Here is a 19,952-nt window from a genome sequence, read left to right as displayed (position 1 = left end):
CATACTCGCCATCTGTGAATGACTTTCCATTCCTTACTATTGCCAAAGCCCCCGCAAAGCTAGCGGAATTCCCGTCACCTTGCTTGGTCCACACAAGTAGTTGCTGCTGACTCGTCTGCACTCTCCGCTGTAGCTCCTCGCATGCCCTTTTCCTGCTGTCCCCCGCTGGATATTTTGATGCAAATGAAGCATGGTGCGTATCGAAGTGCCGCTTTATATTTGACCGTTTCATCGATGCAATTTTATCATTGCATATTAGACATATCGCAGATCCTGCTCTCTCCACAAATGCAAATTCCTCTGTCCACGCAGCCTGGAATGCACGGTAATCATCGTCTTTTTCTCTTTTCGCCATCTTTTCCGTTACAAGGGTTGAAGCGGATAAACTAGTTGGCTATCTGATAAAATTAATTTCTTCACCTTTACAATGACCCGGACATGCTCGCGAGCCATTGGTTCCCGACCCGACCCACGGGTGACCCGTGACCCGTGAAATTTATCTTCAAAACGAATTTCTGTTTACTTTAAAATGACACAGTATTATTAAGAAATATCACAAGTATTTTAAAATCAGTTCCAAACTGATTTTTTTTCAACTCAAAATTGTCTGGGAGCCATATGCCGTCACCGGAAGAGCCATATATGGCTCGCGAGCCATAGGTTCCCGACCGCTGGCCTAAGAGATAATGCACTTCCGCTTCCGGGACAGAGTTCAGTGTCGTTGTCGAATGTATGACATGAAAAGTTGGAGCTAGTAAACTACCTCGACTACGTCTACTCTCACGTCTCCTGTCTCGTTGTTTTCTAACTCCACAATGGCATAGAATCTCAAGGGATTAGAACACACTTCAAAAAACTCACAAGGGGTACAGGATTTACATACTGTGTTCACGGGTGTGTTTGGCCCCTTGGCATCTGTGGGTGCGTCATTCTTCCGTACTCTGATTGTGGGTATTATCAGGGGTTAAAGTGGGATTTGGTAAGTGGGGGATCTCTGTATTAGAGAGGTGGGCAAAAGTGCGGGAGTGATAGGTAGCTAGCTAACGTTAGGCTAGCTGACCACTGGTCCAGTAGTCCCGACGCTAGCATTGTTAGCTAATAATAGCTACCGGTAGCTAACGTTTGCTAGCTAGTTAGTTATTTGAATGAGAATATTGCATGGCCAGAGCTAAGGTTGGACAAACATAACTAGCTAGCTACCGGTAACGTTACCGGACGCTACCGATAGTTAGCTTGCCTAGCAGCATTCAAACAACTAGCCAGCAACTAGCTAGCAACGTTACCGGGTGGAAGATAGCTAGTTAGCTAGCTAGCTAACGTTACGTTCGCTAACGTTAGTTGCTTGAATGAAAACCACAGCAGAGCTAGACAAAACTATTGGAAATACTATCGGAAGTACACTGAAGATACTCACTCTTTATGCCCCCAATCCAGGATAATATAGTGCAGGTAGCAGGTTGACGCTCTCTCGAGTCTTGTCTGCCTGGTGCGGTGAACTGACCCTGACCCGTGAGTGTGAAGCCAGTCTCTTCTGACGTCATGTCTGGTGAAGCCACACAGCAGGCAGGTGCGGGCCACGTGAGGACGCGATATCATTCAAACTTTTAGAAAAAGTAAATTAGTATAAAAATAGAAGAACGACTTTATTTGTGATCTATTTTGTAATGCTTGTGAATTGGCTGCATCATGTTTTTTGTTTTAAATTGTACTGTGACAAAAAGGTTGAAATTACTCCTGTCTACAGAGTGCTGCCGGATCTCAGCTCCGGTTGACTTGGGGGAGGAGGAGGAGGAGGGGAAGTGCCGGTGTCGGGATCCGGGTAGCTCCGGCCCACTTTAATCACTGGGTATTATCCTGTTTTTTGTTATTACTTTCATCATTACTTGTATGATTGGGTTGATCCGTAAATATTATATTCAGACTGTACTTAATGCTGTACTAGTCAAATATTCCCCAGATCCTTGGGTTCCCCCAGGTAATGGCGATGATATTGATACAGTTTTTAACAAGCGTCTGCAGTGACCTCACATGATAGAGTAGTTCCTCCAAAAAATGTTTTTTTGAATTTAGTTATTGGTTTCTTTTTCTTTTCCTTAACACTTACGGTAACACTTTCTATGAAGCTTGCATCTATAACACCCTATAAGCATCTATAACACCCTATAAGCATCTATTGCATCTATAACGCCCATACTTTCCTATGTGTATTACAATGACAAATGGCTATGACTGAAGACTGTGAAATAGCCCTGAAGTCTCATTATGCATCTCTACAAAACTTCAGCAAAACAAGTTGGCTATGAGGCATTATGACATTTGACAGATAAACAGGCTAATGATGACATATTTATAATGCATAAATCCGTTTTAAATTGACATAGTGTATCATAAAGGTGGTTATGAGGTGTTGTGAGGGCGCATATATGGTTATAATGAGTCTTACAATGACTTATAGCTACACTTATATGGCATTATATAGATGCTTATAGGGTGTTATAGATGCAAGCTTCATAGAAAGTGTTACCACACTTACTTAGTTAATCTGTAACCAATCTACATATGTGTGTTATGAATACATCTCCCATTTATGGTGTCATCATTTTAATCATTGTTTAATGTTACTGGGGACTGTGTTGTATTTTTCGATGAATTTTGAGCATTCACATAAGATTTTTTTTCCCGATGTCAACACTGGGTTTTTTTGCAGTGTGCCTGCTCAGATTAGTGTAGATAACGTCTTGAGTCTTTTACTCATTTCTAGTCAAGGGTGGGGTGGGGTGTTTGGCTGAAGAGGACGTGGAGTCTGTTGATGTAAATCTGAAGCATTTTCAGTTGGCTTACAACTGACAGACAGGCCTCACAGTCATTCTGCATGAGGTAAGATGTCCCCCAGGAGGTATGACCATTGTCATGTTTTCATTTGATGTGTTATCTAGGCGATTTGTTATTGATTAAAAGTAATCTAAAAGGGGGGACTGTGAGAGCAATTCATACTCGATGTTTGCTTACTTTTAATCTTTCACCATGTATGACCTATACCATGTTTAACTTTATTTTACATTGCTTATTTAGATGCTTCAAGTCCATGTGTAACAGAACCAAGGTAGTCTTATAAGGCATCTTCTCCAGGTGCACAAATAAAGGCCTGCTGTTGACGGTTGGTTGATAGCAGAGGAATGTATGGGAGACTCACTGAGTGTAGCAGGTCTGTACACAGTAAATGGAGAAATGGCCTTGGCGGGATAAGAGCTGGAAGATGTGAGATAAGGGGGAAGTGATGTCATCAGTGCCCTCTACACAAGCACAAGACAAAGCCAGAGTGTATGAAAAAAGTGTTTGGGTAAAAAGGGGGCAATCAAAAACGCAGCAGAAGGCCCACACAAGGGGTTGTGGAGATCCCAGCAGGACATTTTGTGGTGCCCACTTCATTAATCCATACTTTAATCTCAGATGCGCATGGTCAGGACCATTGCGCAAGGGGGGGGGGTCATAAAAAGGATTCAAAGGGCCTGGTGGTCACCTTATTTAGATGGCAGACCATGCACTTAACAATTGTGAGATATGTGCAGCATATGACAACAGAAATGACTTTTCAGTGCCAGTTGGGCACATTCCATCGCCTGATGGACCATTCAGACATCTCATGATAGACTACGTGGACATGATCACACAAGTGCAAAATAAAAGATGCATGATAGTGGTTGTGGACAGATTCAGTAGATGGGTGGAAGCCATACCCACTGCCAAACCAGATGCAACATCATTGGGAATGTTTTTGTGTAAAGACGTGTTTCCCTGGTTTGGCATACCAGACAAGATCAGACAATGGGGCAAATTTTGTAGCAAAAACAACGGCATTGATCACCAAAGCATTGGGAATTAGACAACGGTTTGGATGTGTCTACCATCCACAGTCACGGGGTAAAGTGGAAAGGGCGGCCTAAAAGCAAAAATAGCCAAAATATGTGCCGACAGCAACGGCAAGCTTAACTGGGTGGAAACACTGCCTTTGGCTTTAATGAGCATGAGAATGAAGGCCAACAGAAGCACGCATCTAACACTGCATGAAATGCTAACGGGCGCCCCATGCCAGATACCTCAGGGGTCCATATAATGGACCTCCACTTGAGCAACTCCAGTAGGAGTTGGCTAACTATGTGCAACACCTAACCTCCATACGTAAGACTACTAGAAGAACCCCGCTACAATGTAGCGGTTTGGTTATCCACCCGTCTAAATCTCCCTCCTCTTCATCCTGCCAGCTAACCGCCTTCCCCCTGCCCCTAAACCCCCCCTCACTCCAACTCCCTCCCCCCAAATGCTCAGAATCATCTGAAATGCCGAGAAAAGTGGTTTTAGCCATTTTTAGAAAATGCATAATTATGCATAATTATTATAATTATTTTAATTTTCTGCTATTTTTCTGGTCCTCTCTGGAACAATACCTACCGCCTCCAAATAAAAATTAGGATCATAAGTGCATTTTTGCAAAAATGCATTTATTTTGCATAATGCCAAAACATTTCTAAGTCCCAGAAATTTTGTTTTACATAGGTGAAAAAAATCAAAGATGCTCAGAATAATCTGAAATGCCGAGAAAAGTGGTTTTTAGCCATTTTTAGAAAAATGCATATTTTGCATATTTATGCGTAATTATGCACAATTTCAATTTTCTGGGAGTTTCCCCTTACTCTTTGAGACAATACCTACCACCTCCAAAAAGAATTAGGATCATAAGTGCTTTAGTTTTCGGTCCCGCTATCTACACTAACTAACACCACACACACACACACACATTACGAAACTATATGAGTAGATATTCCAACAGGTGAAAGGTGCCACCGAGGGAGGACAACTGATATCCCGGAAAACCTTCAAGCAGTAAATTCGAGAGACTGTGTGTGCATCACCCAGTCACTGGGTGTTCAATAGAAAGTGGAACGAGAAAAGGCTTGGAGGACCCTATGAGGTGATCGTGACTACTCCCTACGCACTTAAGGTTGCAGGCAAGACTGTTTGGTATCATCTCAACCAGTGTTGTAGAGCTGAGGAACCAGGACAAACACTAAGGGAAGTTAGAGAGGATCTCCAAGGAACCTCAGAATTGCATCTCTGCTCTTCACAGATGATGTGGTTTTGTTGGCTTCATCAGAACACGACCTCCAGCACGCACTGGGGCGGCCTGCAGCTGAGTGTGAAATGGCCGGGATGAGAGTCAGCACCTCCAAGTCTGAGGCCATGGTTCTCTGCCAGAAAATGGCGGATTGCTCCCTCCAGATTGGGGATGAGTTGTCGCCTCAAGTAAAGCAGTTCAAGTATCTCGGGGTCTTGTTCATGAGTGAGGGTAGGATGGAGCAGGAGATTGACAGTGGACACTGCCTAGTGGACACCCCGGGAGAGGAATAGGCTACGGGAGTAAACCCCTACACAAAATCAACATCCATGTATGTGCATGTTTGTATCTGTTTAAGTGGGAGAGTACTGCTGCCGCTTCCCCCTCTCAGAGTCCCCCCCCCCCCATCCACCCCTGCGCTATGTTTATCTGTTGTCTTGTTTCACCCCGTTTATTGTAAGATTGCTTTATTGTTGTTATTATTATTATTAGTAGTAGTAGTAGTCCAAGAAACGCGCCCCCCCCCCCCACCCGAGGTTAAGGTTAGGAGGTCGAGGTTACGGGCAAGTGATCAAGTGATGGGAGTGGGCGTGTCTTGTACTCGTACTGCAGGCTGCAGCCGACCCTTCTGCTTTACAGGTCTAAACGATCTGACACCATAACCCTAACCATTTGGGCGGGTAGGAGGAAAGGTAAGGCCCGCGGTTTGGGTGTTTTGCTGTGTCTGGTGAGGACGTGCTGCTGCTTGTCAACATGTCCGCGGTGTTGTGAACCCGCCCATCCCCGGCAGTCACATGAGCAGCTGCGGCGAAACCGTGACATCGTTCAAATCATGAGGGAACGGCGCGTGCCACCTCATTTCGTATCCGCAAGTTCGCGCGACGTCCAGGTTGGCTCGGCTCTACTGCGCGTTCCGCTCTGTCACGGCTCATCCCGAAGAGCCGTTCTCGCAATCTCACGAGCTCAACTTGGTGTTCACCGGCGTCAACTGCAACTGTTCCCAACGCGGAAGTATGCGAGGCTGGCCGGGGATCGAGGTGAGTTCACATGTAAGGCTACCGTGGGTATCCGCCGCGCCGGGCGGTGCCGGGGTGGTCTGCAGAGTGAATCCAGAAGATTCTGGACCACTCCGAACATCTGGCAGCATCCTCTCTGAGGGATCAAGCCAAAATACTCGCGACGTGGTCGTAGAAATAACCGCGGACTGGTGGACGTGGGCTGTTTGTTTCCTCACCAAAGCTCGAGCACGAGTAGGGCGGCAGCAGCGGGACTTCTAGCTAGCCTCACCAAGGACCCTTTCTGCTAGAACAGGGCTTGAGTGCCGTCGTCCCGAGTCAGTTTTGCTTGCGAAGTGTTAGCAGGCGATCACGTAGGCAATCTGTATGGGGTGTCTTAAAGTGCGGCAGGGGGCCTCCATCACCACCAACAGCAGTTTGATTTGTCCAGTTTGTTCAGTAGGACTCGTGCTGTTAACAACAACATCGGGAGATGGAAGCCGGGCACCCCCAAAACAAATGACTGCACGTTACTGCACGTTACGGCACGTTACGGCACGTTACTTCACGTTACTGCACGTTACTGCACGAGACAACATCATACTGACAGAGCCACAAACACAACACGTGCTGCTCAGTACTTATTTTCGCCAAGCCTGGTACTGTTTATCATCATTTGGTTACCACAGATTTGCATACCTACAGTGAACATTGTTTGCAAACTTATGTTTACAGTTTGTCCATCTATCTATCTATCTGTCTGTCTATCTCTCTCTCTCTCTATCTATCTATCTATCTATCTATCTATCTATCTATCCATCTATCTATCTATCTATCTGTCTTTCTCTCTCGCTATCTCTCTCTCTCTCTCTCTCTCTCTATCTGTCTATATCTCTCTCTATCTCTCTCTCTATATATCTCTATCTGTCTATATCTCTCTCTCTCTATCTATCTATCTATCTATCTATCTATCTATCTATCTATCTATCTATCTATCTATCTATCTATCTCTATCTTTCTCTCTCGCTATCTATCTATCTATCGATCTATCTATCTATCTATCTATCTATCTATCTATCTATCTATCTATCTATCTATCTATCTATCTATCTATCTATCTATCTATCTATATCTCTGTCTATCTGTCTATATCTCTCTATCTCTCTCTCTATATATCTCTCTCTCTATCTGTCTATATCTCTCTCTATCTATCTATCTATCTATCTATCTATCTATCTATCTATCTATCTATCTATCTGTCAAGTTGCATTTTATATAGCACTTTTCTAGCTGTGACAGCCACTTACAAATAATACAAACACAAAACTTCAAATCACAATTACTGAAGGTTAGGTGTCCAGAAGATTACAATTCTAGACTAACTGACCTTCCTTTGACTATGTATAGACTTGATGATGACCTAACAAAGGGCCGAGCATCCGTTTAAAAGTCGAGAACCATTGACGAGTCGTCATAATCATGATAGTAGGAGAATCCATGCACATATTTTCGACCACTATCGATCGCAATAACCTCGTTATTGAAGCAGGTGAGAGTGTTTCCTCTTTCACAGTAATTGCTTGATTTTCCTCTTGGTCTAGGACTGCTCTCGTTGATTCAGAGTCCGTATCAAAAGCTTTTCTTGGCTTTCGCCCGCCCATAACCAACTTTCACAAAATGAAATGTCATTTTCAGCTTCTTCAAGTATTTCTGATGGACCGTTGGCAATAGAGGTGAAGCTGTGGTGTCTGCAGAGGAGGAGTTCAGACAGCTTCTCTGTGTGGCTTGTTGGCATTGACCTGTGGCTCTACGTAGCCTCTTCACACGGGCTGTTACAGTGACTTCTTCACTGCATCAATCAAGCAGACTCGTTTCAGCTTTGACAAAGAAATTGAGGAACTTCAGCATGGCGGCATGACTAACTGGACTAGTAATTCATTGTCAATGTTCAGGAAATGATCTTAAATGAACATTTAGGATGTCCCGAGCAGGGCTTCCAACGCAGCTTCATGTCCAGCCAAGAATACTGGAGAAATGTGTGCAGGTCATTTTTACCACCATGTAAGAAGCCCTGTGTCTGCACAGAGCTTAAAGGTTCTCTGTGTAGTGTTAATACTGTGTCCACACACACACACACACAGAGCAGATTCTTGCGTTAACAAATGCAGGAGCCAGGCTAGCGGAGTCTGGCCTTGCACTTTGCACTGACTGACTGTCCCTGGCAGGCTGTGATGTGATCGTGGCTGACATGATCGATTGAATGTGATTGTCCTGAGTGCTGTGATTTGTTGTCGCTCATATTGCTAAGTGACGGGGGTCAGGATTTAATCAGAGCTGCATGAGGAAACTTGAAAATGTTTCTTGATAAATTTGTCGACGTGAGAATCGTCCACTACTCAAAATGCGGCCCTGAAAAGCAAATAATGACCAGCTTATCTGAGGCTGGCCGTATTAGTAAGGCAATCACACACACATACACACACACACACACACTAATGCTAATATATATATGTATATACATATGTACTGCTATGTATTATAGGTTTTTTCCCTACATCTATCTATATATATATATATCTATATATATATATATATAATCCAATGATTCAAGTAAATTGTTTATGAGACAGTACAAGCCTGTTTTATGCTGTAATATATATATATATATATATATATATAAAATCATCAACACACACACACACACACACATCCTACACACTCATCGCCATCTTTTGAAAGTGTCTGAAATTAAACAAATGTAGTTCAAGTTTACAATGCTGTAAATGTTTGCAAATTTTCACCGCACTAGGAAATGCATACACACTTGTTAGAAGCTGATTGAAATGACAAACACAAATGTGCTCTGTTCCAGTTAAACACTCACTACGTTTACATGATGTTAGAAAAAGTGGATTTATTGTGTTAATGCGACTCAAACTGGACTTCTAACATACATGTAAACATGTTGGTCTGACTGAAAGCGTACTAAATGAATTTCTGGAAGTGGGACTAACACGCCTAGATGATGCGGTTGGGGGTGGATTTACTCTGGCATGTATATGCTTCAGTCGGCCCCAACCTGGCCTAGGTGTTCTGCGCAGGATCCATAGTTCCCGCTGTCCAGTAGCAACCAGCTGAAAGGGGGCATATCGTCACCTACCATACCGGGGTCGAACATACTTCCGTCAATAAATCAATTCTCCCCTGGTTCTTGTATACTGGGACAACGACAGTAGTCCAGTTACAGGGCCTATCGAGCTATATCCGTAGCCCCACTTCACTGTGCATGTAAACGCAGTCACTGTCGCTACAGAGCAGCAGCAAACCGGCACGTTGGACTTTTGTCCCACTGAATTCTGCATCTTACACACATTATTTGTTGTTTCACACCTGCCTTCACTGATTTGTTTTTCACAGGGTACATAAAGTCATTTTAAGGAGCAACACCGTGTTAAAGGACCATGTCGAATGAACACACACCCTTGCTTGCCCCTGGGGTGTGTGGCGTGACCGTTGGCATGTCGACTTGTGGCATGGGGGCAGAGGTACCCCATGAATCGGGTTCAGAGACCCGGGCTCCCAATGAAGCACCCCGAAAACTGAACACATTTTTTGGGGTGATGGTGCCTACCATCCTGTCCATGTTCAGCATCGTGCTCTTCCTGAGAACGGGTGAGTGGGGAAGGTTTGGAGCTATAGGTGATGTTTAAAAACTGAATGGCATAGTGGATCTTAACCCTGGAAAAAGTTTTTGTATTTGTACCCTGAAATGAAACTGATTTTACTTTGACGTTAACAGTGATATAATCTCCTCTGCAGGGTTTGTTGTTGGTCATGCAGGACTCTTGCAAGGCCTTCTGATGTTAGTTGTGGCCTACACAATTGTCTCTCTCACCATACTGTCCATCTGTGCCATCTCCACCAATGGCGCTATACAGGGAGGAGGAGCCTATTGTATCCTTACAGTCTTTGGAACTTGTTTTACACTGGTACCGTAGACAACTGTTGCTGTAAATCAGCTTTTAACTCATCTTGCAACTAATTTCGCCTTCTTTACGGAAACATAACTCAACAACGTTTGATCAGACATGATAAGCAGGTCACTGGGTCCGGAGTTTGGAGGGAGCATTGGTCTAATGTTCTTCTTGGCCAAGGTGTGCGCATGTGGAGTGTATGTGCTTGGACTTGTGGAGGCCATACTTGACATATTTGGCGTGGATCCTGGTAAGCCTGGAGAAATGTCATTCTTATGATCTTTCTTATTCAAGTTCTGGTTCTATTAGCAATTGATTATTTCTTACCATTGTCTCCTCCAACATCATCATCATGCAACCATGCCCCAGTTATGAAATACTTCTTCTCCGTTACTGTATTTTATGCCTGTGGTCTGTGTTTATTCTGTTTTAGAGTCGGGTGTTGCAGAGGGATGGCGGGTTCTCCCTCAGAGTTACTGGTATACAGTATTGTACGCCTCGGTGGTCCTACTGTTATGCCTACTGGTGTGTCTGGTGGGGGCCCATATCTATGCCAGCACAGCTTTCCTCATCCTACTCGTGGTCAACATTACTTTGCTGTCCATTTTCATCAGTCCCCTGGCCGTTAAGTCCCGCGACTTTATCATCACCCACCAGGGACCTGGCAATCAGACCCACCATTACAATGTCAGCTACACAGGCTTCAGCGCCACCACACTGAGAAACAATCTGGGATGTGAGTACTGGGGAAAGATGTTGTGGTGTGGGGACATGAAAGTGCTTTCCAAGTGAAGCCTGAGTATACTGATAAATTTACCGCTATCAGTATATCAGTTTTGTTCTTCTTTTTTCCCATCCTCAGCTGGGTACTCTCTAGACTACAGCACGAACACGGTCATGTCGTTTGCCACTGTGTTTGCCGTCATGTTCACCAGCTGCACTGGGATCATGGCGGGGGCCAACATGTCAGGTAAAATATTGTTGACTCAATATGATAAGATAGCTTTGTGACATAGGTGTCATTTTGACTTCTTTGGCATGAGGGAGTGAGTCCTGTCCCGTTCTCCAGCCCATGAATCATGAACCATGGATCATGGGCACAACTAGTAATACACGTCAAGCTATTTGAGTCATAATTAGGAGGAAGACAATAATTGTTCCAGGGTAAAGCAGATTTAAACTTTTGTCTCTAACTCCATTACACATAGCTAACAGCATCATATCTTATATTGTGTAGCTACTAGTTTCAAGTTATCAAGTTGTTGTATTCTGGAGCCAGTGTTCTGTTAAAGGTAGGCAGTGGACTCAGCCAACCTGTCTCTGTTCAGAGAGGTATAAGATGAGGTTGTCCCTTATCTGGACTGCTGCATTCCCAGGCCATCGAGCCTCTTTTAATTCAGCTCAGGCAGGCTCTGTCAGGGCTAACCTTTTCAGAGACCATCACTAATTCAGTTAGTTTATCAGCATATGCTGACGATGTCACAGTTTTCATAATGAGTCAAAGTGATGTTAAAATTCACAAGCAGAAATTGTTCTTATACAAACAAGCTTCTTCTGCAAAAGTCAATTGGTCAAAATCTGAGGGCTTCTTACTTGGGGAATGGAACAATAAAGAGAAGCCAACATTACCAGCTGGACTGCAGTGGAACACAGAATGGATAAAATGCTTAGGTGTCTTTCTGGGCAGTAACTACTTTCTGAGCAAGAACTGGGAGGGTTTAGTTGAAAAGATCAGTGCCCGATAGATGGACTTTGATCCAGCCTCAGTTGTCCTATAGGGGAAGTCTTGATTGTTAATAAATTGATTGCCTCTGTGTTCTGGCACCGGTTTACAGTGGTAGAACCTCCAGACACGCTGATAAGAAAAGTACAGAAGAGACTGGTGAACGTCTTCTGGGGAGGTTTTCACTTGACCAAATCTGCTGTATTGTTCCTACCAGTGTTAGAAGGAGGCCAGGGCCTGATTGACCTCCGCAGTCACATCACAGCGTTTTGCCTTCAAACTGTGCAGTGACTAATATATCACAAACAACAGCTCTGGAGTGATACAGCTTTTGTGTTGCTCTGTAGGATTATGAACCTGAATTATGACAAACACTTGTTTCTTATGGAACTAGCTGGCATGGAGTTCACTATGACCCCTTTCTATCAAGCTGCCCTCCAAGCTTGTGGAACAGTCTTAAATGCCAAGAGAGACTACTCCCAGAACTATGGCAGTGTAGGGGAGGAACCCCTGTTCTATAACCTGCTGATACACTGTAGGATGCTCAGCTTCGTCAGTGTATGGAGATCCCTCACAAGAGCTTGACTTACTAAAATAGCATTTTGAGTCAAGAGACTGGTTTTAAACCTCTTTGTCTAACGGAGAGGCTGTTGGAGGAAGTGATCAGTGCACTTCCTTGTTTCCTCAGAGGCACTCGGGGCAGAGTGTGGAGTGGATCAGCCAGTTTTGCGGCCTGTTTTTCTGTCTTTGTGCATACGTGCTGCAGTGGAGGAGCATGAGGAAATGAAACGGGCCATTCTGTCTTAAAACACCAGAACTACAGGACTTCTCAAGAACATTTAAGAAGGCCTTGCATGCAGTCACTGTAAAGGTTCTCAACAGAACATCACTAGCTGGTGTACAGGAGTTGAGGTGGTTGAGTGTGATGACACCAGATTCATCTCCCAAAACCAGCTGAAGATCCCTGTTCAAACCCCCCATAGAGAAATGCACTGCAGATCTACAGTTGAGGGTGGTACATGGGGCTGTGGCTATGGACAGACATGTGGCACATATGGATCCGAGAGCAGGGAGTCACTGCTCTTTCTGTAATGAGGAAGAAACTCTACAACACTTATGACTCAGATGTCCCAGATTGAACCCTCTTTTCTCTGTACTGCAGCAGTGGCTCACAGGTTTAGGAGAGGTTTTTGAAGACAGCCTGTTTGTCTTTGGTCCTAGGTAGATGGCAGCACAGTGCAGATGTGTCACCTTGGTTAATTTTCTGATCGGTCAGGCAAAAATTAGCATTTGGCATAGTAGAAGAAACAAAATGAAAAACACAGGGTCCACGGATGCTACACTCATGTTCAGGGGTCTAGTGGCTGCTTGGCTAAAAATTGAGTCCACATATTTCAAAATGATTTCAAACTTGGAAAAATGTGTTTCTGTTTGGGGACATGGAGATGTTCTGTGCACTGTAGAAAACCAATTACCTATTCTTAATTTCTGAAAAAGGTAAGGTCTGTTTCCTTGTTTTTGCTGTGTATGGAGATTGTTGTGTTTCACTATGTATATGAGGATCTGTGTTAATTCTACTGTTTCTGTTCTGTCTCCGAAGGGGAGCTGAGGACCCCTAGTATTTCCATTCCTAAAGGCACCATCATAGCAGTGTGTTACACCTTCACAGTCTATATCCTCCTCTTCTTCCTGGTCAGCTTCACCTGTGACAGGTCTGAAAGGACTGATGTTCAAGTTGTCTAAACTGTCTTATGTTTTCAAATTCAGTGTCTTTTTTATTCTTATTATTATTTGTTGTTAAGACCCAACAGTGCAGTTATTTGTTTATTTTCCCAAAGGGCCCTTTTGATTCAGGATTATGGGTTCTTCCAGCGCATTAACATCTGGCCGCCGTTTGTCACTATCGGGATATACTGTGCCTCTCTGTCAGCTGCCATGAGCTCGATGATTGGGGCGTCGCGTATCCTCCACGCTCTGGCACTGGATCAACTCTTCGGTAAATACTGAGATGGCTACTAACTGTAACAGTTTGAAAAAACACTTTTTATTATAATGTTGAATATTTTGGGTGCCTTGAGAAGCGCTACATAAATGTAATGATTATAATTATTATTATTATTTCTTTTGTGTTTCCTGTTTTACATCCTGTAGAGCCGGGTCCAAACTATGGACCTGAGGCACTATAGGGCAGATGTCACTTGATTGACAGTACTCGTCATATTATTATTATTATTATTATTATTATTATTATTATTATTTTATCTTCTGAAATTTTTTTTATACAGGTTTTCTGTTGACACCTGCTACAGTCAAGTCGAACTCTGGTAATCCGTGGGTGGCGGTGCTGTACACATGGGGTTTGGCACAGGTGTGGATGCACCACTGGGAATCTAATAATGTATTTTCGGTATACAGAACATAACAACAGTGGCCAATGTTTTTGGTGGGTCTGTGTTGCAGTGTGTGGTGTTTGCTGGCCAGCTCAACGCGATAGCTGGGCTGGTGACCGTTTTCTACCTGCTTGCCTACGCTGCTGTTGATCTGGCCTGTCTAGCTCTTGAGTGGGCGTCAGCACCAAACTTCAGGTAACCCTTTAAACTGTAATGGTTTTTTGATGCTTGTCCACTTTAACGCCTTCAAAGTAAATCAAGTCTCTTCTCCTTTCTCTTGTTGTCGTCAACAGACCCACCTTCCAGGTCTTCTCCTGGCACACGTGTCTGCTGGGGATCGTGAGCTGTCTGGTGATGATGTTTGTCATCAACCCGGTGTACTCCTCAGCCAGCATCATCTTCCTCTTGCTGTTGCTTCTTTTCCTCCACTACAGAGCACCCACCAGCAGCTGGGGCTACATCAGCCAGGCCCTCATCTTCCATCAGGTGTCTAATCATGCACCACACACACACACACACACACACACACACACACACACATTAATTAACCCATAACTGATGGCAGTTCGTTGCTCTCTCCACTGTGGTTCAGGTGCGTAAGTACCTGCTGATGCTGGACGTGAGGAAAGACCACGTGAAGTTCTGGAGGCCGCAGGTGTTGCTGATGGTGGCCAACCCTCGCTCCTCCTGTCAGCTCATCCTCTTTGTCAACCAGCTGAAGAAAGGAGGGCTGTTTGTGTTGGGCCACGTGCAGCTGGGGGATCTGGGTAATATTCTGGTCATCTCAGCCAGCAGTATTGAATTAAGATTCTTATCTGTGAACTCTTTGTGATGATGATCACTCTCCCAGCTACACATAGAATGCCCTCTGCTGCCAGTTACTTCGGTTCAGACACCGGCTCTCAGGTGTTTTTCTTTCTTCTGCAAAAGGTCCACTTGTAATGCCTGGTTCTGAAGTGGTGTAGTCCAAACCACACTGCTAGCCAATGTCACTTGCAAATGAACCTGATTGCAGGCCACCCTTAGATTTTACAGTACGTAGGCAGCAGTATGCAGCGTGACTGTGAAGGAAAGATCAGGCTGGGTTTTGGTGAATTTGCTGCAATATGACGCAATTTTCTTTTTTTTTTTGCATCTTGTTTTGGTCCGGTTCACTTTAATTCACTACAGCATTGTTGAAGTTTTAAACAGTGGAGATGTGTGAGCTGTGAGGTGTCCGGGTAGCGTAGCGGTCTATTTCGTTGCCTACCAACACAGGGATCGCCTGTTCGAAACCCTGCGTTACCTCCGGCTTGATCGGGCGTCCCTACATACACAATTAGCCGTGTCTGCGGGTAGGAAGCCGGATGTGGGTGTGTGTCCTGGTCGCTGCACTAGCGCCTCCTCTGGTCGGTTGGGGCGCCTGTTCCAGGGGGAGGGGGAACTGGGGGGAATAGCATGATCATCCCAGGCGCTACGCACCCCCCCCGGCGAAGCTCCTCACTGTCGGGTGAAAAGAAGCGGCTGGCGACTCTGCATGTATCGGAGGAGACATGTGGTAGTCCGCAGCCCTCTCCACCCAGATCGGCAGAGGGAGTGGAGCAGCGACCGGGACGGCTCGGAAGAGTGGGGTAATTGGCCGGATACAATTGGGGAGAAAAGGGGGGGCGGGGTTAAAAAAAAAAGGTGTGTGAGCTGTGGGAGAGTTCCTCACATCCTGACGTGTGCATTTCATGCTGGCTGTAAGTCTGCTAGCTCCGACAAGTATATATACTTGTCGGAGCTAGCAGCACATTGTCAGAAAACACTGAGGAAAATCTGAGGTTTGATACAATATTCTTTGTCCACATCACACTAGCCAGCCACACGACTCATCTCGCCACTGGGTTCATCTGCAATTTGCTGGGTAAATAACATGAGGCCTCACTGCTGGACACATTTTAGCGGGTAGCATGCCACTTTTTCTTCTTTTCTTTGGCAGTCCATTGAAACGATGATGGCTGTGATGCAGTTTAAGCTCGACAAGCACGCCTGTGGGCCATCAGGCCCGCATTAGAGTGACAATATCGTCCGCATTTGTCCCAGATGGTTGTTAGACAAGCTCTCCTCGCAAATGCCTTTCCCATCGAGCTCTCCTCACATCACGCCTCGCACAGTAGTTAAGACACGTCAGTGTCGTACCCCTACCGAACGGTCTCTCTGGACCTCAGAACCCATTCCTAAGCGGTACACTGTAGTGCAGCGGGCTCAGTAGATAAAGAGGTTGCCCCGCAGTGACAGCTTACTTGTCAACTGATGCCAACCAGTGACCAACAGAGTGGTTCCTCTGCATACCATCTGGTGTTTGTGCCGTTGGTTCGATAGGGCTCATGATCCTGTTGGGCTCTTCTGCCTCAAACACCATCGAGCACCCTGCTGTCAGCGCCTTCTTGGATTTGAATTCGGAGTTACCGTCCCCTAGCTTTGCCTGAAGAGGCAAATCTACGAGGAAGTAGAAACAGGTGCAGATAGTACCATCTACTGTCCTAATGGTAGCAGCTAAGGCTGACCTGACTCGAATGCCACTTTTTAAGAACCAGGTCAGTAGCGTGTTTCCTCCTCAATTATGCAGTTTGAATGCTACACAGATTTGGCGGATGGCAGGCCTTGTCAAGGGAAAAAATATCACTGTAAACATTTTGAGATAAAATTTTACAAACTAATATACCCAAATTACATAGTTTTTAGCACATTGTATGCAAAAGTGGACCATTTTTTCATTGCCTATTTATTGCCTTGGCAATAACTGCCTTTATGCATGTCGTACTTCCAACCAGTGATTCAACGTATAAAAAGGAAATTACCAATATATGTCGTCGTCATCATCATCATAAATTCCGTAACCTATGGAGGTCGTAAGAGCACAGCTGATGCCTCAACAAGTCTCTTCCACCGTTCCTTATCCATCCCAGCTCTCCCCGCCTCCACTACGCTCATCTGTAGCCATTCTCTGATGTTGTTTACTCAGCTTGTTTCTCGGTCTCCCTCTCTTCCTGGTCCCTTCTACCAGGCCTTGCTGGATGTCCTCCAGTATATGTACATATACTTATATACGTATATACAGTCTTCAGAGATCTCTCTCCATGAAGTTGTTTTTTGGGCTCAGTGATGTTATTTACCATGAAGAACAACTGTGGAACAAAACCCGTGCCTATACGACATGCAGGTGACACCATCAAACCTGCTGATGTGCAACGCACGCACATAGTTGTTTTCCAGTGTATGCACACCGATATGTTGCCACAAGTAAAAGCAAAATACGAAAGCAATTTTTTTATATGTATTTTTATTTCTTTTGGATTTTTCTCCGAATTGTACTTGGCCAATTACCCCACTCTCCTGGTCTCTGCTCCACCCCCTCTGCCGATCAGGGGAGGGCTGCAGACTACCACATGTCTCCTGTGATACATGTGGCGTCGCCAGCCGCTTCTTTTCACCTGACAGTGAGGAGTTTCACCAGGGGGGACGTAGCGCGTGGGAGGATTACGCTATTCCCCCCAGTTCCCCCGCCCCCCCTCGAACAGGCGCCATGACCGACCAGAGGAGGCGCTGGTTCAGCGACTAGGACACATGCCCACATCCGGGTTCCCACCCGCAGACACGGCCAATTGTGTCTGTAGGGACGCCCGACCAAGCCGGAGGTAACACAGGGATTTGAACCACATATAGGTCATGGCTGGGGTTAGGTACGGCATGTAGGTCATGGCTGGCAAATCGAGCTGCTCTTGTGTGGCCTGGTTGAACACATCTCTACTCATTTTACTTCAGCTTTTGCCTTGCTATACAGCCTGGCATGTTTTCACAGACATGCTGAGTATTTCCATCTGAGTCACAACGTCAGCTCGTGATACAGTCAGTCATGACGCTCCACCTGTGAACACTGCAGGACGACGTGCCTGTTGGGGATAACTGCAGTTGAACGCTCATCCACATATGCACCCCTGCCTGCTGGCCGGTACAGCCTGTTGACCCCCATGACAGAAAGTCAGTCTGTCAGCCTTCCTTCCTCGCCAACTGCTTCTTTCCCCTGCATCACTTTCTTATCCACAGTTATTGTTTGGGTTACACTTCACACTTGAGCAAAGTGCAGCGATTACTTATAATAAAGGAGTAATCGCTGCACTGTGGTTAAAATCAGGCAGAATGCCGGGTCCTTTTGTTCAATCTTGCATATTTGTCACGGAGCCACATGCCGTATCCAAGATGTCACGAAAAGCTTTCAGTTTTTGCTTTTATTCATGAAAACGTGTTGTAACCTATCTCCCGTTTCTGCGTTTTAGACACGCTGCCGTCGGACCCAGTTCAACAGCAGTACAACTTCTGGCTGAGTCTCGTCGATAAGCTGGGGGTAAAGGCCTTCGTAGACCTGACCCTGTCCCCTTCAGTCAGGCAGGGAACGCAGCACCTCCTGCGGATCACTGGCCTAGGTGAGCACTAATTTCTCCTACCCTATCCTCCCATCATCTGATTCACGTGTAATGTCGCTCTTCACTCCTTTCTGTTTTTCCCTTTAAGGTGGGATGAAGCCCAACACCCTGGTCCTGGGTTTCTACGACAGCTGTACTCCTGAGGACTATTTCTTACAAGATTCTGCATTCTTTGAGTCATCAATGGGGAACAGTAATGACGGGGAATACAGTTTTGGGATCGACCTGCCTTCACTGCAAGCTCATTTCCCCCCAGTGCGATATGTGGAAAGCCATCGCTGGCTCACGCCAGAGGAGTATGTGGGAATAATCTCTGATGCAGTTAAGATGTGCAAGAATGTGTGCCTGGGCCGCTACTTCTTCCAGTTAGAGGGGGAGGAAAAGCATAGCAACACCGATGGATCAGAGCGGACCATTGACGTGTGGCCATTCAACCTGTTGCAGCCAGCCAGCCGGGACTATGTGGACGTATGTAGCCTTTTCCTTCTGCAGATGGCGTGCGTGCTTAACATGTCCAGCAGATGGCGCAACGCAAAAATGAGAATCTTCCTGAATGTGGAGACCGAGTCCAATGACCAGGGCTGGGTGGTTGACGAGGAGACCTTTCGTGAGCTGCTAAGGAAGCTGAGGATCAGGGCTTCGATAGAGGTAGTGCCATGGGATTCTGTGGTGCAGTATCATACGCGTGGACTGAATCAGCCGCAGGAAGAAGAGGGCCCGGCGAAGCCAACCCAGGCTCTGTCTAAGGAGTTCCTGTCGGCAGTGAACTGCCTGCTGATGGAGCACAGCTCCCAGGCCGCTGTCCGTTTCCTTTATTTACCTCGGCCTCCGGCTCATTCCAGCCAGTCGCAGCAGTATTTGGAGCAGCTGGAAATGGTGACGCAGGATTTAGGCCCCACGCTCTTGATTCACGGCATCACCCCGGTGACGTGCACTGATCTGTGAGCGTACATGGCTTCGGCTGATGATTGGTCATTTTTTAGGTTATGTTACGCAGTTTAATTTCATACAGTACATTCAGACATGTGTTCTCTGGGTGAGGGCGTACTTTCACCACATCTGCAATTTTACAGTACACTGAAAATGGATGCTAAGAATGTAGCATAGCGAGTCCTCATGTCTGTATATCATTGGATATAAGTTTTGGTACCCACTCAGTTCACTCAAACACAGGAAAAGTCCAGTGTGAAGTGCATTGTGTACTATTTATGTGTTATTTGTTTAAACAGGAAGTTTTCCAGTCATTTCCATGTGTCTGACCTGGCCGCGTAACTTCTGCATGATATGAGCAGCTTACAGATGGGGAACAAAT

General features: G+C 45.5%; 1 protein-coding gene across 1 annotated transcript; it reads left to right on the top strand.

Annotated features, from left to right (window-relative positions):
- Window positions 1–6,107: 6,107 nt before the first annotated feature.
- Window positions 6,108–19,585, top strand: slc12a9 (solute carrier family 12 member 9). The gene is made up of 14 exons (XM_056285233.1): window positions 6,108–6,150; window positions 9,526–9,780; window positions 9,928–10,062; window positions 10,195–10,332; window positions 10,531–10,818; window positions 10,945–11,052; window positions 13,406–13,517; window positions 13,644–13,801; window positions 14,091–14,173; window positions 14,266–14,390; window positions 14,489–14,681; window positions 14,788–14,962; window positions 18,494–18,640; window positions 18,729–19,585. The coding sequence occupies exons 2-14, from the start codon at window positions 9,627–9,629 to the stop codon at window positions 19,583–19,585; spliced, it is 2,673 nt and encodes an 890-aa protein (XP_056141208.1). The 5' UTR covers window positions 6,108–6,150; window positions 9,526–9,626.
- The last annotated feature ends 367 nt before the right edge of the window (window positions 19,586–19,952 follow it).

This window comes from Lampris incognitus, chromosome 8 (assembly GCF_029633865.1).
Source record: "Lampris incognitus isolate fLamInc1 chromosome 8, fLamInc1.hap2, whole genome shotgun sequence".
In the NCBI taxonomy this organism is placed as follows: Eukaryota; Metazoa; Chordata; class Actinopteri; order Lampriformes; family Lampridae; genus Lampris; species Lampris incognitus.
This window is presented reverse-complemented; position numbering and strand designations above follow the sequence as displayed.